This window comes from Drosophila guanche, unplaced genomic scaffold (assembly GCF_900245975.1).
Source record: "Drosophila guanche unplaced genomic scaffold, DGUA_6, whole genome shotgun sequence".
NCBI lineage: Eukaryota > Metazoa > Arthropoda > Insecta > Diptera > Drosophilidae > Drosophila > Drosophila guanche.
The window spans coordinates 11,230,944-11,251,668 of NW_022995744.1; the positions used below are offsets into that span (position 1 = coordinate 11,230,944).

The 20,725-nt window shown below is 40.8% G+C and overlaps 2 protein-coding genes across 2 annotated transcripts in view; one reads left to right on the plus strand and one right to left on the minus strand.

The window, feature by feature from the left end:
• Positions 1-20,725, minus strand: part of LOC117580202 (receptor-type guanylate cyclase Gyc76C) — a 35,375-nt gene that overhangs the window by 14,208 nt on the left and 442 nt on the right. The window contains exon 2 of the mRNA XM_034266591.1: positions 8,136-8,378. The gene's annotated coding sequence lies outside the window, so the exon portion shown is untranslated. The remainder of the gene's footprint in view (positions 1-8,135; positions 8,379-20,725) is intronic.
• LOC117580205 lies at positions 16,493-18,888 on the plus strand. The gene has a single exon (XM_034266599.1). It carries the CDS (start codon positions 16,514-16,516, stop codon positions 18,284-18,286), a length of 1,773 nt encoding a protein of 590 aa, XP_034122490.1. The 5' UTR covers positions 16,493-16,513; the 3' UTR covers positions 18,287-18,888.

Sequence of the window (20,725 nt, forward strand, 5' to 3'; positions counted from 1 at the left end):
ATGCAAAGCAGTGAGACCTGTCTGTCTGGCTGTCTGTCTGTGCGTTGCCAAAAAACTGGATTTTCTAAAAATAGACCGTGGGGAAATATTGCGAATACGCGCCACATGTGCCATGCAACGGCCGCCAAAAGGCAATGCTACTGCAACCATAACAACAACAACAAACCGACCAGAGGCACGCTCAAACGCCGAAACCCCTTTCCTTTGATAGAATGAATGCAGGGCCTCCTTCTTCAAACATTTGCAGCCAAAAAAGGGGAAAAAAATAGAGAGAATTGAGTGGTTTTCAAACAGGAAACACTATTTCCGTTTCTCGCATCACAAAAACGCACAGCGAGGGAGAGAGAGAGCGGGAGATGAAGGGGGTTTCCATTTCCATGGTGCAAACAGAATGCTTCAATGCATTTTTTACACATTGAATGCTCAACAACTATGTTTGAATCTCTCTCTATATGTCAAAATTTAAGTTCTTTGAAGGATCATTCCTTCTGTCTTCCCTTTGGCATACTTCTAGGCACAATTCAGGGATAATAATCGTCTTCTTTGTGGGTGAACAGTGTGGGTAATTTCCTGGGGGTCATTTAAGGCTCACGCTGTCTGTGTCCCCAAAGCCCCAGAACTAATAATTCCGCCTCAATTGGATTTCCTCGATTTAATCAATTTGGTTACAAGTTTGTGGCTTCAACGTTCTACCGCCACCACACCCATCAAGATTATCCAGTTTCCAGCAGTCAACACTCTTCTCCCTCTCTGTCTCCCTCCCCATTTTCTCTCTATTAGAAATATTCTGTATTTTATCAAATGCAGCGCTAGGGGACTCTCTCCTCTCTCTGGTGTATTTGCCAGCCAATGCGTCGCGACGTGGTCTTCATCTCCATTTCCATCTTAACTGGATGGGACTCAGTCCAGTCCTGTCCCGTCCTGGCCTTCTTCTTGGCCAGTTGCTGGTTTGTTTGGGTGACAGGGTGGCTGGCTGGCTGGCTGGCTGGCTGGCTGGCTGGCTGCCGGACTGGCTTCGACCACTTCTTTCGGGTCTGTGACTGGAGCTGATGCTGGGGCTGGGTCTTGTCTTGATGGGTTTAACAATTTAACAAGTTCCACGCCATGCAGTTTGTTGCTGTGGTCGGTGCTCGGTCCGGGGTCTGCCTCGTTGTCTGCCATTGCACGCAAAGTGGTTTAACTGGTATTCATATTATTATATTTTATTTTTTATTTGTATTATTAGCAGCGCCACAACTAGATTACATTTAACAATTCCCCACTTCTACTCCCCACTCTCAAGTGCACAATATTCGCTGTGCTCTCTCTTACAGCATTCCAAACGCATTCCCAAAAATCTCTGCCTCCCAAACTGTGGGGCGCAATCCTTCTGTGCAGTGAGGCGTATGCGTAATAATTGTTGAAAAGTGCAGAAGGGCAGTTTCTTTCATTATCTCTTCCCCCACTCAGACATTCACAGATTATAATGAGCGACAGTTCATGTTCTTGGGGGAAGTGCACACATACATACATATGTACATACATTTTAAATATGAATGCGTTTATGTACGAGTATGCATGTCGGAGTAAAATATAAAAGTCGGTTGATATATGTACATGAATCAAGTTGCAAGTTCTTCTTTCGTTTGCAGTAGCGGCAGTCAACGGCACTCAAGACACTTGAATGAGTGTGAATCCCAGTGAAGGGAAAAACTTGTAAATGCTTTGTCGCTACCGAGTCGCACATGGCAAAAGGGAAAACTATGGTTTAATGCCTTAAAGGTTTAGCAATTGACAAGGAAAGAGAGATGGCTGGATGTGACTGGCATGTGAAAGTAATTGGAATCCTTAACACTCCGTAAGTTAACCCGAAATGATATGGATATTCGTAAAATAATCAAAATTTATCCCAGATTTTTATTTTCCGCAAAACTAACTTTCCTTCAAAATAATTGTAAACTTTGAAACAACCCATGTTTTAGTTCGCAGAAGCCTCGAATGTACGTGCGATCTTCAATTCTCCAGACCCGCTAACCGATCAGACCGGAACTCCCCTTCCCCCTTCCTCTCATGCTTCTGCTTCGTCTCTCTTTTTGGGTCCCTATGCGGAGCGGAGCGGATCGGAGCGCCAAGGCCATTTATAAATACTCCAAGCTAAAAATAAAACATTTTGCTGTTGTTGTTGGTATCGCTAAATATATATATATGCATATACATACTTATAGAAATAAATATATTAATTTATATACGTATACAATATATATTTTCGAAGGAAAACAAAAAACAGAAACAATACCCCAGCGATTAATGGCAAAGTGATATGCAAACAGCAAATGGCTGCGACTCGTTCTCCCAGCGCCAGCTCAGCTGTCGCCGACGCTGACAGAGCGGTCAAGCGACCCAAGCCCTCATCCGAACCGAAACCGATCCGTAACTGAATTTAAAGAAACGGAATCCGGAATTTGGAATTCACAAAATCAGAATTGATATGGTTTTTCGATGTTTTATTAATAAGTTAAGTGTGTTTAGTGCCTGCACATGTCACTAAATGCTGTGTGCTCTGTTGGTAAGAAAGAGAGAGAGAGAGAGAGAGAGAGAACACACCACCAACTAAAAAAAGATTTGTAGCCCCTCCTCATGATAATCCCCTCTGCTCCGGTAGCTCCATAGAGCATTATCTCGACTTGGGTTTTATTTTTGGGGTGTTTTGGGGCTGATAAGAAACCTCTGCTGCTCCCCTCTCACTCTTTCTGCTATTCCCCCACTCGAATGAATTTGGAATATTTTTGCACATAAAATTATATTAATAGTACGCACAGAGACGGGCGATAAAAATCGCCTCTCGAATGTCTTCAATTCCAATAAACATAATCATTATAAGGCTCCCCCGAGAGAGGGGAGTGTTGCTGCCTTTCGGAGTCAGGTTCGACTTTCGTTATATATTTTTCTCCCACCCCTTTCTGAGAGGGGGGAGGCGCCATCACAATCGATTCCCTGCCAACACCTCTATTTGACGCACATACTCATACTCATACTCATACTCGTATTCGAACTCGAACACACACGTGTATGCATATCATATAATAAATACAAAATTTATGGGTTTATGGTACGCCCGATTGTAATACTTTTTTCGGGCAACAGTTGAATCAAGAGAGAGGGAGAGGGGCAGAGAGGGTACGGAGAATGCATGAAAATCCCATTCTCATTCCCATTCCAACAAATTTGAACTTGAAATGGAAATATTTCGATAAAAGTGCTAAAAGAGCTGATTCAGTATGACTTTGTGGGTTCGATATTGAGGGGAGGGGCTTAGGTTAATGTGGGATACACACATGTATTTATTTCCAGGTGAAATCTACTGAATTTCTAATGGTAAAAGTGCACTCACTTAACATACAAATCCTTCCCTTTCGAATTCCAATTATTTTACAGGGGTTTCAAATTATTTATTCAAAATAATTATCACCCACTTAACAGTCTTTTGGGAACCTTGAAAATTCAAATTTAAATACACTCGAATAAATCCCCAAAAAGCGGCTGGCAGCAAAGAAAGTCCTTCAAAAATACAGCAGGAATAGAGAGCAGCAAAACGAAGAAGGCAGGCAGATTCGAAGCCGTCGATGTAGAGCGGCAGTTGGTGGATTAACTTATGCCAAATTCGAATACGAATGCATGCAGTTTTTCTAGCAATCAATTCGAATTAAGCCGCAGGCACAGAACAGGCTCCTTCTTGAGGAGAAAGGTCAAGGCGTGTCCTGGTGAAGGCGCCTCTCCCCTTCCACTGCAATGATTCGTTTCCCTCCGACTCGATTTGTTCGATTCTTAATTGAATTGGATTAAAATAATTGCTCAGCAACCGACAGCAACGACGAAAGCTAAATACACACAGTAGAGCTCCCATCCCATCACTCCACATTCGCGTTACCGACTCCCCCGCCCACTCTGTGCCACTCCACACCACCCTCCTCCTCTCCCCTCCATCAATTATCGCTGCTGTCGGCTGTTGTCTATTTATTTTGTTATTAAATAATAAGACACAAATTAATGCAATTTGTTTACTCAACTTAACTCGACCGAACCCGAACCCGAACGCGAACACCAACCAAAGACAGAACCAAACAGAGCTGCAGAGGCGTGGGGGGTCTCCTCAATTAACCCCCCAAGAAGGAGAAGAAGAATTGCCAGGCGAAAAAATATAATAAAATCAACCGAAAAAAAAACACCAACCTATTTCCATCTTCTGATTAGTCACTGTGTCTGGTTGTCCACGCGACAAGCCAAGAAAAAAGAGATAGAAAAAAACGAAAAAGTAGAAAGCGAAAACTCATTAATTAAGCAGTTTAGGAGGTGGTCTTTCTTCCAAGCATTACAATAATCATAAAAATAGAAAAGTAACAGATCCGAAACGTGCCCAGCCCCAGTGTCGGCGGCATCGCCTCATCTTCCAAGAGGCACCTCATTCAAGAGGTCTATCAATCCCATTGACTTCCAGGTCAACAGAAAAAAAAAAAAAACAAATACTGAAACTTAAAACCAGATGGAGAAAAAACCTCAAAATTTGACACCACATGATGATAAATCGTTTTTACTGTAGTTTCTGTTTCTGTCCTGTTGTTGTTTTCGCTTTTTATTGATGGATAAAAAGCTACCTGACTGAACAACAAAAAACTGGATGGTAGAGGGCCTTTATTCGTATCAGTATCTCTGTCTGTGGTTTTGGTTTTTGGTTTCGTCAGGGAATCAATTAACTGGCATTTACTTGCATTAGCCGCATGAAGACCCGGCTCGGTTCCAATAAATACCTCTTAAACATAATTGGATTTTAAGTTTTGCCTGACTCTACCATTGTATTTCGAGAGCTTGTGGACTCTGAAGGGAAGGAAAGGGAATGGTGAAGACAGGGCAATGCTCAGCTTGCTCTTTTACATATTCTTATATATATTTATAAATATTTACGTTTTTCTAAAAATCTCCTTCGAACACATCCCTCAATGCACTTCATTAGTCTGTAATTTTACCCCCAATCTTTGGCAACCATTCCCTCCCATCATCTCTGCCTGGGAAGGTGTAAATATAACCCACCTAATTTGAAGCATATTATTTGGCTAATTGAATTGTAACTTGAATCGTGTAACCCCTTGATTGATGGGCTCATTGCTCCCTCCAACCACCTATTTCCACTGGCTCTGCCCCTCGATGCCAATCAAAATCAAGTTTCCAATATTCCGTAGCCTATTGGCCAGCCAAGTCGTCGCCTCTCTCCATTGATTGATGATCTTGTGGCGGCCCGTCGGCTCCTCAAAAGTTCTCCATTCATTCATTCACTCAGTAATTCATCTGTGTGTAAGCCACCATAATACATATATTTTTAAGCTAATTACCCGGCGCCTTCGACTTTGCCTTTGCTCGACGCTCAATCAATTTGCTATCAATAATTTCAACATCCCCACCATACATAAATGATTATATTTTTGGAGGTAGAGGAGTGGAGTATGAATGTGAATAAGAGTGAACGAAACACTTGATAAGACCTCAAGATAAGTAAAAACAAATATCATTTAAGGAGACAGACTGTGGCAGAGGGTGCTGGAGGGGTGTAGAAATACAAGTCACTTGAAAATGTCAGTTATAATACCCTCTCCAGACCCCACGAGAGAGCCACCAAAATAGCCGATCCATCGTCGTTGGATCGCATTTCAAGTGTTGCCATTGACGTTTAATTGGCGCTTAACGAATTTATTCTCTTTAGACCTTTGTTTTCCGATTTGGCTTTGCCTCTGGCTTAATTTTTTGTTGCTTTTGCCTCGACTTTGGCTTCTGGGGCTCCAAATGCGTGAATAATGACAGTTAAAGCATGTATACATTTCATGAGATTTTGATTTTGTTTTATGTCGGTGGCAGTGGATGTGGATGTGGATGTGGAGGAAGTAGAGACGGTAGACAATATACTCCATAGAGTAATGAATTTTTTTTCATGCTTTTGTGTTTGTTATTCTTTCAAAGATTCTCTGTGTTGTTCGAATTGAAAGAACGGCTGCCGCTACTGCTGTTGCTGCCGGTTGTATGGAAATTTTAGGGGGTGCCCTTGGCTGACTTCCGCATTACGATGAAAGTCAATAGATAAACGATATAACGATGAAACGATAGAAGAATGCAAGAGGAGGCAAAGTCGCACATAAGCGATATTGGTTATTGAGTGCCTATTGTTATTCATCTTCAGTGCTGTGGATTTTGTGCTTTTGATGAGTTTTTAGACAATCTGCTTATTGAAAACGAAAGGAGGTACCGAACTAGAAAATTGATTGAAATTTAATTGAAAGAAAAAGTTGGCTTATTGAAATTTAAGTTGATAATCCTCATATTCAAATGAATAATGGAAATATCATTGAATTTTACTATTTCTATAATATGTCAATGGGTGACAGCAATCAACATGCAATGCAAGAATTTCCCTCTACATTTGCACTTCGCCAGAACCCAGTTCAATGAAATTTTTGTTTATTACTTACTAGTCCCTACGTCTACACATAATTTAAAGTTGAACCTTCCCACATGTGACAAAGTATCGCTTTGCGCCATGAATAAACAGCAACACAGTTCACAGTTCCATAATAATAATTTTTCGATACACAGAATGTATTGCCATATCAATGGAGGAGGAGCCCCCCGACCAAACGAAAAACGACCGACGCGCACTTTTATCATTACTAATCGCTATTCCATTCCATTCCATTCCGTTCTTTTTTGTAACTGTTCGGTTCTATTTTTAGGTTAGAAAAGAGCGAGCGCAAGAGAGAGAGAGAGGGAGAGAGAGGGAGAGAACATAATTTATTGTTTATATAAAAGTTATCTTTAAATTATCATTAATTTATCGTGCATAATAAAAAGTGTAGTGTAGTGTTGTTGTGGTGTGGTGTGGTGTGGTTCTCCTCCCATGTCAATGCATATTGCCCTGTTTCTCTGTTGCTCTGTCGCTGATTCAAGGGAATTTTCACTGTATCTGTGAGTCCTCGTTTGAGTGTATGAGTCGATTTGCGGTTGTTTCTATGAGTGTCGCTAAATGGCGCGAGCTTATAAATAATATATGGTATCATATGAGGTTTAGGTCTGTCTCTCTGTGGCTGCTGGCGCGATTGAGAAAACAAAGAAAAACTAAATGAGAATAAATGTGTAAATTATTGTTACAGTTTCCTCGTCGTGCGACACCGGCTGGTGATAGAGTGTTAAAGGTTAGAAGATTATGACTACAAATGTCATAAATAAAAGCCAATTTGTAGAATGTAACCAAAGCAATAGCCAAATAGCCACGACAAGGGAAAGCAGATTTTCGACAGTCTCAAGATAGCCAACCGCTGAATCAGAGTTTAATCGTTGGAGTTTATATTTACTCGTACGATATAGCATTCATGTACATACGTATGTATACATACGTACATATTTAAGGGGTATATTGTTGTATAAGAAAGTGGGGAGCTTGCACAAATTTTTGCACATGTCGCTCATTCGTTCGATTTGCGTTTAAATAAACAATTAGCACATTCTGAGGAGATCGCCGGTAAGTCGTGAATGGAAGTAAATGATGGATATTGGGAGCTTGCAAATGGCAAAGGCATAGAGAATATTGAAACGAAACTCAGTAACTCATTAAAAAAAAAAGAAGTCAAAGCTGAAAAAATGATCATACGTCTACCTAATTGATTGCAGAAAGCAGAAACAAACAGGTGCTAAAACACTTCACGTGTCCCGAGGCGACTCCCCGGAGCAGAGGCTGATTATAGCTAAATTGAATTTATGCATTATTAATTCAAATACACATTCGAAAGATTCTTTAACATTTGTTTGTTTGGAGAGTTCATTAAAATATTGACCATTCCATTCCATTATCAGATAATCCAGAAAATGCGAAAACCCAAATCTGCATAAACATTTGCATATTTTATTGTGACTTTAATTATGAAAATGAGCTCTACAAAGTGATCCCAAGCTGGAGGACTGTCCCCCCCTCCTTGTCACCTACATAGGTCAAATTCAGGCCCCGGGAGAGAGCTTATTAAAAATTCCCACTTGCTATCTCCTCCCATTCGCCATCGATATTTTATACAAATTTAAAGATTCAATACATATATTCTGGTTGTTCTTATTGAGGCACTCACGTGATTTTTGTTGTGGATTGTGGTGTGTGGATTGTAGAGTATTTCGGAGTTTTCGTTGCTGCTGCAACCACACCAACCACACGGAGTTGTTTAACAAAGGAATTCGATTCGAAAAATGGTGTGGTTCGATGCCGCTGACTGTTACTGTATATGTCCAGTTTCCAGTGTCCTGTTTGAAACCTCACACCTGGCATAAAAATCCACGTTTTATATACTTTTTTTGGGTCCAGGCTGAGGTCATAGCTACAAAATATAAAGCAGAGTAAATGTTTTTTTAATAAATTTATGGATCCCAACAAAAAATGGTACACTTAAGGACAGTTTTACAGACTTACGTATGTAAATGCTACGGCCAAAAAAAATTGCCAATTAACGAACTGCAAAAGGCAATCAAACGTGATAAGCATACAAATAAATAGATTACAGATACACATACACTTGGAGAAAATTTAACGTAAATATTGCCATTTCAGGGCTTCTTTTTTTGTGGGCAGCTCGATTTCTGGGGTTTATGCATCCATTTAGATGTACAAATACAATATCCCTGCTGAACTTTTTCTCTATCTCCATTTTTTGCTGATAATAAAATCTGTTTGAAGGCCAAATGGCAAATATTTGCACAGCTGCCTGCCTCTTGTCCTTCCTCCTTCCTGGGGCGACCACATATTTCATATACATGCATATAATGTAAGTATTCTCTCTATTTGTGAGCTTCCACGAGCAAGGGCGTATTTTTTAATATCGTGTCCAACATTTCTGGTCCCCTAAACACTGGAAACAAGTCGCGTCCGCGCTGCAGCAGAGAGCGTGTACTCGTGTTGCCACAGAGACGCACAAAAGTCAACAAAACTCTAGCCAAAAGCAAGGAGACCAAGAAATGCCCTTTCATATTCCTAAACAACTGGTAATCCTTTGGATTGGTCCAGGAGCCAATGCTGGCGGTGACTACTTACAATCAAATACCAAAATAAGCAAGGCCTTTATGATGATTATGTCTGACATTATAAAGGATACGGGGATGCCGCTTGCCAACTCATTTACTACAGCGACGTAGTGCCAACGCAGCAGCAGCGGCCCCACCACTCCCTTCACCCCTGATACTCAATACTATCCTCAGAAACGATTATGGGACAAAGGACCAATGTGCGCGTAGGGAGGGAGGAGCTAATTCAAGCAACCCAGAGAATGCCAAAGAACAAACGACTCTTCCCATTAAATCGGAGATGTAAATGTGTGTGGGGCAAAATGCAGGAAAATGCAAGAGAATGCTGGGAATTACCCGAGTAGATCGCTTCTGAACGTGCCTGGAAACGGAATGCAGACAGAAAGCAGGAATGGAATGTTTAGCAGTAGCTCCGAATCCTTGCCATTGAATCATGTGGAAATTGTGGTGAAAAAAAGGACTGATAATACTGTAAGTGCCAGGAGAAATGGTTCCGAAACTGGAGAAAAAAATGCCAAAATGTAAGGGAACAAAGGGGAGCTGGAAGCAAACAAAAGTCAGTGAAAAAATGTATAAAGCGATAACTAGGATGACAGAATTGAAAGGTATTAGGATTCCCATTGAAGAATATCTCATGGATATCTCAAGGCAGTTTAAAACAAAAGTGGGCTTTTCGGGCATACCATACACTATATTTAGCATACCCTTTAAGCTGGCATTTATTAAAAATAGAAAACGGAAATGTAGACACATAAAACTCTTTCAACTGTTGCTCTGGACAGCAAATCTGCGATTCGTTGGCCACCGCTGTCTGGGGCCCCAGTGTTCCCCCTTTATTTATTTTATTTATACAGAATGCATTCGCAGACTTCAGGATACAGATAGTGACTCGGCATATCCATTTGACATTCAGATTCAAATGGGAGGTGCTCCTGTCACACCTCATCGACTGGAAGCCAGCGTTTTTTGGTTCCATGACAAATTGAGTTTAAACTACTAGTTGTGTTCCGATTCTCACTTCCAGCAGCAGTGGGTGTGACTCGCCTACAGATATATGTACATATGTCATGAGCAGTGGCAGATGGATGCAGTGGGGCACGAGTTAATTGCTTGTCATTGCAATAACGGCGGTGCGGAGCGGCGGCCACGCGGATAAGTATGCTATGCAAATGTTAAACTTTTCTTTCTACAACTCCCAAAGAGAAGGAAAGAGAAAGAGAAAGAGAGAGAGACAACTCTTGGCCAAGAAATGGATAGAAAACAGACAAGTTATTAAAAAACTTTTAGAGAGAGGATCCGTCTACACTTCCTTTTCCCCTTCACCTCTTTAAGGGGCTGGAATTGCAGAGCTCATAAAAATAATAATAAATTTCGCTTCACTCTTTTCCCAATCCATATCCTGTGTGTGTGTTGGGCAAATTGCAGGACAAACAGTTGTTAAAAGCACCAGAGAGGTCGTAAAATATCTGTGGCATAATACATACATACATATTGACACATACTCCTCCTTCTTCTGCTCTACAAACCCATACCCCGATTGCGATTAATGCTAATAGAATGGAAAACCCCGCCCAAAAAAAATTAAGGGAAAAACAACAAGGCAGGAAAAAACCCTTTGTGGACTTTCCTCCGACTTGGTGGCGTCGTCGTTTTCTTCAATCTACTTTACCTTTTACTTATTTGTTTATTAAACAAAAACACTCAAATTGGCAGAGGACAAAGGCAAGCCCACATATTGGACACCCTGCGCTCTGTCGACAGAGAAGAGGGATACTCGATGGGGAAACCACCACAGAGAAGGAGTACCATTGAAAGGTCTTCCTCTCCTCCAGCGAAGGCGCAGATGGACAGGACAAACTGCCTTTGCAGGTGGGCTTTCTCCGATGACGACAACTTCTTCGCATTTTCTCGAGTATTTTTCGCGAACAAATTGTTGCTTTCACCTACGGAAAGAGAAGGGGGAGAACTGAAAAACAGTCGCGGGGGTCGCTTTATAAGTACGTAAATTTCTTAATGCAGGATCAGGGAACTGCCGTAAACATTTAGAATGTAAAGAACATATTTTCAAAGCGACAAAAACAATTTGTTTGTCTAAAAACTTTAATTAGTTTTCAATTTTTCTCATTTACCCGTTTTGGTGGGAAAACTTTCACATACCTGCCACAAGATTTGTCTTCGCAATGAAACTTTTCTAGCAGCTGCCTCTTCTGCCTCATGAAATAAATCTCTGTTGCTTTTGTTAACTTTGCAACTTAATTTATGCATATGCAACTCCGTGAGAATTGGAATCCGAACCAAGGGGCCAAGGCAGTGGCAGGAATCCAGCAATCGACATAGTTCTCCCTCCCGATTGTCAGCGAAGTGGAGGAGTGTGGCTATCCGAAACACATTGCTTCCGGTCATATACACAACAACACGCCCAGGAAAATCAAGTCGGAAAGGGCCATTAATGCCAAGTTAAAACAACATAATTTAGTGCCCGGTGTGGCAGTGTGGCAGTGTGCCTTTGGGGCCTTAACATAAACACACTTCCCGCACGACAAAAGCGTTGAAAGGCCTCTTTAAATGTTTCAACGATGGCAAGACCTCGAGGGAGCACTCCACAATGTTGCCTGCAAATCGGCGAATAGATTAGCAACTTTGTTGTGGTTAGCAGATTACGTGTACCATTATGCAAATTCAGTTTCGGTGGAGTCTTTCGGTTTATGTTTATTATTTATAGTACAATTTCCTGGAAATGTTGGGCACTAAAATGTTTTTCTTGGTTATTGGCAACGTTTTTTTAGTAGCACAGCTTGAGATGTGAAATATGACTTTGTTGATGTGTTTAGTGAAATTAAACTTAAAAGTTTAGCTTTCAGCTTAAATAGAAAATGGATGACAGTTATGTATGTATTGACTTTGTCTTGTCATAAAAAGAACATATTGAGATACTTGCATGCTTATGCTTAGCCCCACAGCTTCCTGGCTATAAATTCTACCAGCCACCGCTTCTAATATACTTTTTTTATCCGAAAAAAGTGCTTAAACGCCGAGAAAGCAGCAGAGAATGCAAAATTCTTAGTCAATGAACAGCCAAAAGCCTTGATTTTGCTTGGGTTTTGGGAGGTTTTACCAACGTTTGCTCCCGTTCAACTTGTTGAATAAACTTTGGCCATCTGTCTGGCGTTGGCCAAGGGAAGAATTGGCAAAATAAATCAAGTGGAAAATGGTTTTAGATATAGCTAAAAAAGCCACAGAGGAGATGGCCACTTTATAGGCAATAAGTGGACGAGCAATAAGTAATACTAATTATACTTGCCTTTTGTCTATTGTTCACTCTTTTGATCTGTCACTTGCCACACATGCCACATGTCCATCTCCGCAGCTGTGGTTTTCTGTTTCCACCAGGACTACTCCGGGACACAGCCAGAGAACAAATGGCGACAAAAGAGCAACCAGAGAAAGGCTCTCACTCTCTCTCTCTCTCTGGCATTGTCCAAATTAAATTACTACATTAACCCCCACCGCCGCTATGATAAGAACAAAAGAGCTCTCCACAGAGCTTTAAATTCTGATTTTTCCAAGTGGAAACCTTTTTTGGATGTGTGGACCAAACTTTTTTTCAATTTAAATGCTGCTAAAAGTGCCCAGAATGGAAACAAATTTTTGGCTTGCTGTGACAGGGAATATGCAACGAAAATTGGTCCAAAACTTTAGGGAATGTTAGTTTTGGGTAAGGCTTTTGTTGACTTTAAGAAGAGCATAGCTTCCATTAATTGAATTTTTAGCAGATACACGGAAATTTGTCATAAACTTATAGGTTGTTCTATGCCCACATACCAATATCCTTAATTTTATACCTTTGTTATGTTCTAAGCAAATTTCTAGAGCAAAATAAAGTTGCCTCGACTTAATTTTCTCTTGAGCTTTACATGAGTTTCACCCATTTCATTGTTGATTGTTCACTTCCTTGCTTTTGCAGTTGGAATGCAACTTACAATCTAAATCCCAAAAACTTGGCTAACTGACAACAAGTGTAGGAGAGAAAACTTTCTCCACCTTGTCTAAGAAATAGACAAGATAAGCCCCAGGGATCCCTTTCTTAGTGCAGTTGTGCAGGGAATAAGTGCTCCCAAAAGATATTAGAAACATTGAAGACACTAAAAGCTAATGAATTGAATAAATAAATGCATGAAAACATGATTTTTGACTGATTGATTGTGTTTGAATCAATTTGTGAGCCCAACAACTTTTTAATTGAAGTACAAAATGTTCAATTTTGTGGCACTTCAAGCTCTTAGGTCCAATGTATTAGTCCTATTAATTTCTTATTTGTAATTGTTCTCTGGGTGTACATTTACATAGGTTCTAAGTATTTTCCATTTAATAAACACATTCTCCTGGCTGCATACTGTGGATGCATATTATTGATACATTTATGCATTGATGGGTGTCTATTTTCCATCCGAAATACGTTTAGTGTCTGGTGCTCTTCATGTGGCATTTAATGCCACTAATTGGAGGGGCCCAAACAAAGGCTCTTTAGTACAGTGAGGACTCTAATTGATGGTAAATGCTATCAATTTCAGCAGCCTCTTCCTCTCTAACGAACCTTTAGAGTGGAATGTATGGATGGATGGCTGCCGCCTGCCTAAAGCGAAACAAATGCATGTCACATGCCATGCATGTGGTGGGTTGGAAGAACAATTGAAGGAGCATGTCGCCAAGGCAACGCGATGTTCGCGCTGCTATCAATGATGCTAAGCGAGGATACTCTGGTTGTATGCATTTGTATATATATCCCCAAGTCAAACAGAATACCTAACAATCCTGCAACAAAACAATTAGCTGCAAGCTGCAACACCACAAAAAATGAAGCTGTACACCATTCATCGCTCTCTAGAAAGGACTCGGCGGCCTCCTTTGGACGTGTATGCTTATGTGCAACTCTAATTACGGCAGAAGTGGGATCGAGGCCTCTTTTCAAGCGGGGCTAAGGGGCAGACTCTGTTGGGTTTTGGTGCGGGTGCCGCACTGCCACATTTCCATTGCCATGGCCATGGCCTTGGCCATTGGTTGCAAAATGTCACCAGACTCCCGACGTCTGTCTGACATGTTATGTCTAATTTATGCAGTGGCAAAACGCAACAACGAACGAGAGTCTTTCGAGTGCCAAATTATTTATAGTGGAATCTTTTTTTCCGCCACAGATTCCAGCACGGATCTCTACACTGTGTCCCGCCCAGTACCCCGTAGGTAAGTTGAAAAATTTCGTTTCTAGAGTTATTAAAAATCTGCCGATCCCCTGTTAAATGCTTGCTCAAACAGTAGCTCCCCAACCACCTTTCTCTTCGTTCCCCTCCATCGTTTTCACAGTGTATTTCCTACACTTTTAATTCTTGTGTGGAATATTTTATATACATTTTGCATTCATTTATGTTTGTTTCCTTTTTTGCGACAATCTGTAAACATTGACACCGCTCTGGCTATGGCTATGGAAATTTTTATACACATTTTACATTTCTCAATCGAATTGCCTCTGTCTCTCTTTTTATTTTCTTACACTTTTATTATAAATAATTGTTTATTTATTATTTTTACTGCAACGCGCGAAAAACTTTTCAAGCTTGACCGTCAAGAAAATGTTGAGAATGGAAAATTTACATATCTACTTGTACATTGTACATACATAATTATATCTGTGTTTTTTTTTGTCGCCAATTTTTCTTGTTTGTTTGTTCATTTATGGGTTGTTAAGCAAAATACAAAAAATTTAAATGTGGCAACGAAGTGTACATGCTCTTCTGAGATTGCCATTGAGAGCAGAATCTCGGAGGAAGTTCTCTGTCCTTAATGGTTTTTATATTTTCTATATCTAACTAATAACAAATAAAACCAAATTCCATTGAATTCTTTTCGTGCAGAAAATGTTTCCTTCTATTCTGCGCTGTTGGTCATTTTGATCTGTGCTTTATTCCTCATAAAACTGCTATAATAAATAGTGTATAAGACTGAAAGTGTGCTGACCATAACAACAACAAAAACACGAATCTGGCATCGTTTTATTAGTTTCGTTTAGGATTGAACTTCTAATTTAATTATAGGCGTGAAATCTCTTGTTGACAGTTGACAGTTCTCTTTTTTACTCTCGTTGTACTTTTTGCCAAGCTTTTGCAGGAATTTATGTTTGGTTTTGTTTAAAAATGTATGAAGAGCGAAGAGCTCAAAGTCGACTTAAAGCCACAACGTTCTTGGGAGATTCTACAGTGAATCGAACAGACGATGAAAATAACCAGACATCTGGTGAAACGCGACAGCAGAAATATGTACATAAGTAGAAAGAGTATAATTATACTCGAGCAGAAGTAACCCATTGCAACCCTTTCTTACTCTGAAAAAAGGCGGACAGAATATGATAGGAATAAGAACCATGAAGGGAAGGTAGGGAATCTCAGACCTTTAGGCGGAGGGAAGTTGAGAGGTTACGCGGTGAACCAGGATCATTTCCAGGATCAGCCTAATATCAACTAATATTCCTATGGAAACGATAAGAAATCATCTCTGTTTTAAAATTTAGCAGCCCGCTTTTCGCAGTTGAAACAAATACTAGAAAAGCACCGATTAAATCTAGTTTCTGTGGACAAAAACAAAACGCATACTCAAATATGGGAGGAAACATTAGCAAAAAGGCTAAAGTAGAGTAATGAATGAAGACAATTTGAGTCTTACCGTTCAAAACGAATAAAAAAGCCTAGAAAAAAAACACAACCAAAGATTAATTTATCAACACTTATTAGTAAGCTAAAATACGAAGTACGTGTAGTTGTCCAACACTGTTTATGAGAGTACCAGCACTTTTGTCGAAACGTTTTGCTTGTCAGTTCAGTTCAGCTAATTTCATTTCAATTTTCATTTGTGTCGCACAGCCAAATAAGTAAAAAACTTTCTGAAATTTCCTAGAAAATTTACCAAATTATGCCAAGTCGAGCCTCTAATCACTACACTGAAATGGCCGAGAAAGAGGCAACCCAAAGGTAGGAGAAATAAATATAAAACAAATTGCGGGAAGCATATTCAGACAATATGGAACATTATAGCATTACAAAGAAAGCAGCACAAGGCGAACACCGCCAAGAATCTGATGTCAATTGCTACCGCGACTACGTGGCACAGCAAAATGGAAGCCTGCATAATACCCAAGAGGGAGAGAAAAAGTATTGCAGGTAATTACATTTAAGGAATATATTTTCCAAATTCTACTTTAAAATGCCGTAAAAAATCATCCATGGGTCCCAAAATTGTCCACAATTTTCTTGCAAAAACTATCAAAATTGTTTGTCTTTGACATTTCGTTCAAAGGCAAACTAGATCGGAAACAAACAGTTTTGGCACTTAAAAACATAAATATCCTTTCGTACTATTTTACAGCTCTGTGCCAGCAATTCCAGCAGAGATGCCAGAAGTTTCCAGACATATTCCAACGTCTGAGGAAATCTCTCAGATGGCAAAGGACATCGATGCGGGTCTGCTCGATCCAGACACTTGGCCCTTAAACTGCCGCGTGCACGGAACCACATCCCTTTTATCAAAAAGGCGATATGACAAGCCAACCAGCCCACAACAGCCAGAACCGAAGCGGGCCAGACTTGTGCCGTTGCCAGAGGAAGATGCTCTGGCTGTCGAAGCTCTTCTCGAAGCGGAGAAAAATCGAGAGGAGCGGCTGGCCATGAAAGCGACTCCGATTGTGAGTAGTCATAGTCTCTTGGAGTATCCGGGCTTCCCTTACGTACCCCGTGACTTGCGTTTGAAACAACTACGCAAGTGGGTTAAGGCCAACAGAAAAGAACTTCCAGGGTGTGAAGCTGTGGAGATCGACGAGCTAATTAAGGCTGGAAAACGCATCCATCTGTACCCTTCTTTAACTCGCCCTCGGAGCGACAGTTCGGGGCTCATGGAAGCCGCTGAAGAAGTCATTGCCATGCAAGACCAAATGGATGTGCCGCTTGAAGTAGAACAAGCCAATGCCCTGCAGAATGAAATGCCAGACCCATCCCATCAATTGGTGCCTGGGCCACATATAGAAGTGGCCATGCCGGAAGACCTGCAGCAGCTGCAGACAGTTGCACTTCCCTCTGAGGAGGAGAAGGTCTTGAACGTGGAAGAACAACTGCAGCCTGCAGACATTGGAGATGTGCAGCCCAAGCCAAAGGATCAGGCCGAGTGCCAGCAGTGGCTACATAAGACTAGCGAAATCCTTACTTCACAGTACAAGTCACTGCTGTGGGAAGACCGGTACCAAGTGGACATTGATTTCGAGGATGAAATTGAAAAGGAGCAGCAAAACCATTGCATGAGCCGCGCACATCCCTCGACCTTGCCAGAAAATGGCTGGCAACAGAGCTACCGCTCACTGCTGGAAAATTTCGAGGACATTTGCGAGGAAACCGCCGGCGAGTATCGAGATCCGCAGGCCAAACGATTGCGCAGCAAATGGTCTCAGCGCTTTGGAAAGGGTTCGCGTCAAAACCTGTGCCGCAAGCTGGACACAAAACTTCCGACGGTCCGCTCACGGCTTCTGCTCAGGTTTAACATAATGTCCCAACGGAAAAGGAAGACCTTGGAAACCCAGACCCTGCGGGTTGAATTGAAGTATTCCAGAAATTTTTGCACGCTGCACTTAAACCAGACAATCGATCTCAAGTCGGCGGCCAGAAAACTGCCACGACTCCACTACAATGACTACATCAATGTCCTCCAAGGGTTCGAGAATCACCACCGGCACTCGGAGCATAGTCGGGTATCGTGGCTCTGGCCAAATGGCACCCTGACCATCATCAATGGCTGTCGCGACGACAAGCAAGACTTGATGGGTATTCAGGACAAGCTGCTGGCCCCCATATTGAATGTTCCCCACTTCAAAGCGGCTCCAGGGCACAATCTGCAATACCTGCGCATGCGGTCAACGGCACATTTTGGCCAACAAATCAACCTAAAGATGTTCGCCCAACGTTTTGTGCTGTCCACCCAGACGTGCCGCGATGAGGACAATTCGGAATATGTCTATTATGTGACCAGTGAAATACCAGGCGTGGTGGCCCAGCTGCATGACCATGGGCGTGTCTACGTGTATGCCATGACAATCCAGGAGGCGGACAAGTTGTTGGTTAAACTATACACCCTGATCCAAAATCACTGCAAGGATCTGGTGAAGGTTGAGCGCAACTAACGGGAGAATGAATATGTGTGAGAACTACCTGGAGCAGATATTTGTTGTATTCAGAGAAAACAGAAAATTCGATATACGCACAGATACAGATACAGATACCGCCACACAGATATACAGCAGAGATACAAAAACACAAATTAAATTAGCACAACGCTAAATGATCACACGGTCGCTCTAAAAGAAAACAAGAAAGAAACACACACAAAGTCCACCAAAAAGTCCAGCAAAAACTAAAATTTGCAACAAAAAAAAACACACAAAATAACACAGATAAATACAGATACAAGCAGCAACTACCGACACAGATACAGATAGAGAGACAACCTTCAAATATATATTCTATGGGATAGAGATACAGAAACAAACAAACAAAAAAAGGTTGGGCGACAATTTTCGCTCCAAGCTCCACCATAGACCCATCTACGGGGTTGGGTGCTATTTATAGAACCCCCTAGATGATAAGATTGTGTCGCCGCTGCGCCCAACCACAAAACTTTCTGCGGTTTTAGCCTAAAACAAATAGTAAAAAAAACATATGAAAAACAGAAAACAAAAAAAACAAACGGAAGAAAACGTTTTTTACAACACAATTTTTGGATTACCAAAATGGAGATAAAATATCTCTCAAAAATCGCTCTCAATTCCTAATGTACCTCTTTCCTTATGCAGTGCACTGCCCAACTGAAACTGAAAATTATTTCCATTTTCCTATTCTTGGAAAAAAAAACACCTTTCATGAGATATGCTACGTGGTTTTTAATTACCGGACAGACAGATACACGGAACACACACGCACAGGTACAAAAGATTCCACGGTCAAGAACTACTTAAATTGAAAAGAATTACAAACAAATGTTTGTTTTAAAGCGTTTTGTTTTCAGGCATTTTCTATATTTAGAGCGAAAGCATTTGCGAAATTTAACAATAACAATTTTAGAATTTAGTTTATTTATTTTTACTTCTGAGTTTTCTTTTGCGGAAATGGTGAGAGCACAAAAATCCGATGGCCCTTTCCACTAAAATCCCAGACAAGGCTCAGCCTTAATCCCTCACTCCCTAACTCACCACATGAGAGTCTCGCTATTTCTCAGTGCCCATGCACTAAGCAGCCTAATAAATAGCTATAGTACTAGAAGTTCGCAACGACTCCTCTTTGACACGAACAATCGGCTGTTGTCTTTGCACCGTTTTAAACCACACATGCAGACACCTTTAAATCGCAAACCTCAACAACATCCAACATCACTCAATTTTGTCTCACTTTGAGTTGGAAATACAATTCATTACGCATTGCTACTCGTACGAGTCGGAAACAGAACTACAGCATAAAGTTTAATTGAGGAAAAACACCTGTTTAATCGGAAACCTGTGACAGAGCGAAAACCAGAGTTAAAGAGATAAACGGAGGAAGAGGTGGGCGTGACATATATTACTTAATATTTTCAGAGTAAACATAAGCGAGAACACTCTTTCAGCAGCACCCTCTGTGAGTGAAACATTTGTGTATTTTGTGTACAAATGTTGACATAGAACAGATACCCGAAAAAAACTGAATTCAAAGTACGAAATATGAACATTTTGCGTTGCCAAAAGTACAAGTACGAGTATGTACACATGTTTATGTATATTCTTTAAGGTCTTCCTCTGAGGAAATGCTGGTAGTTGCACATACACACATTCAGAAGAAAGCCAGGCCAATAGCAATTACACCCACCGACATTATAAATACCCACAATTGTTATATATTTAGCTTATACTTTTTCGACACATCGAACATTTCAATTTCATTAGCCGACACAGAAATAATGTAAACACAAGAAAAGGCAAAAATACATTTCAATAATACATTTTTTTTCGTGCCATTAAAAATAAACGGCATTAAAATTTCATTCGACCAGAAAACGCTTTTCAAATTGGTCAGAAAACGTTGGTCTCTGTGGGGCTAGTAGTCATTGCGAAGGAAGAAGCTGCATCGAGAGGCAATTTCTAGGTTTCGCCTCCTACTCTGTGGCTCCACAGTCTCTGGTCTCTGGGAAAGGCCAACTTGTTGAGGTGTTCATTGCCGGCAATTCTGTGGCCAACTTTTCATGAAGTTCACTATCGTGTGTTCTGTGAAGGAAATCAGGATTCTGCCAGCTCTCGTGTTTCGGAGGATTGCACTCTCCATTGCAGTATTTGAATCGGAAATAGTTGGTTACCAAAACATATTGGTTTCCACAGGAGTTTGCGCAGGATATTCCAAGAAATACGAGCAAGGAAATTGCTGGTAAAAGCGCAGAAACAAAATGCAACTAAAATAAATCATTTTAAGTTTCTTCTAAACAGAATTTAAAAATTGGAATTTAATAACTGTCGTCTAGAAAATCTAGAAAACCTGTTGAGTGCGATAAGAAAAGTCTTTAAGGGAAAAAGAAAAAACCAGAAATATTTATATTTATT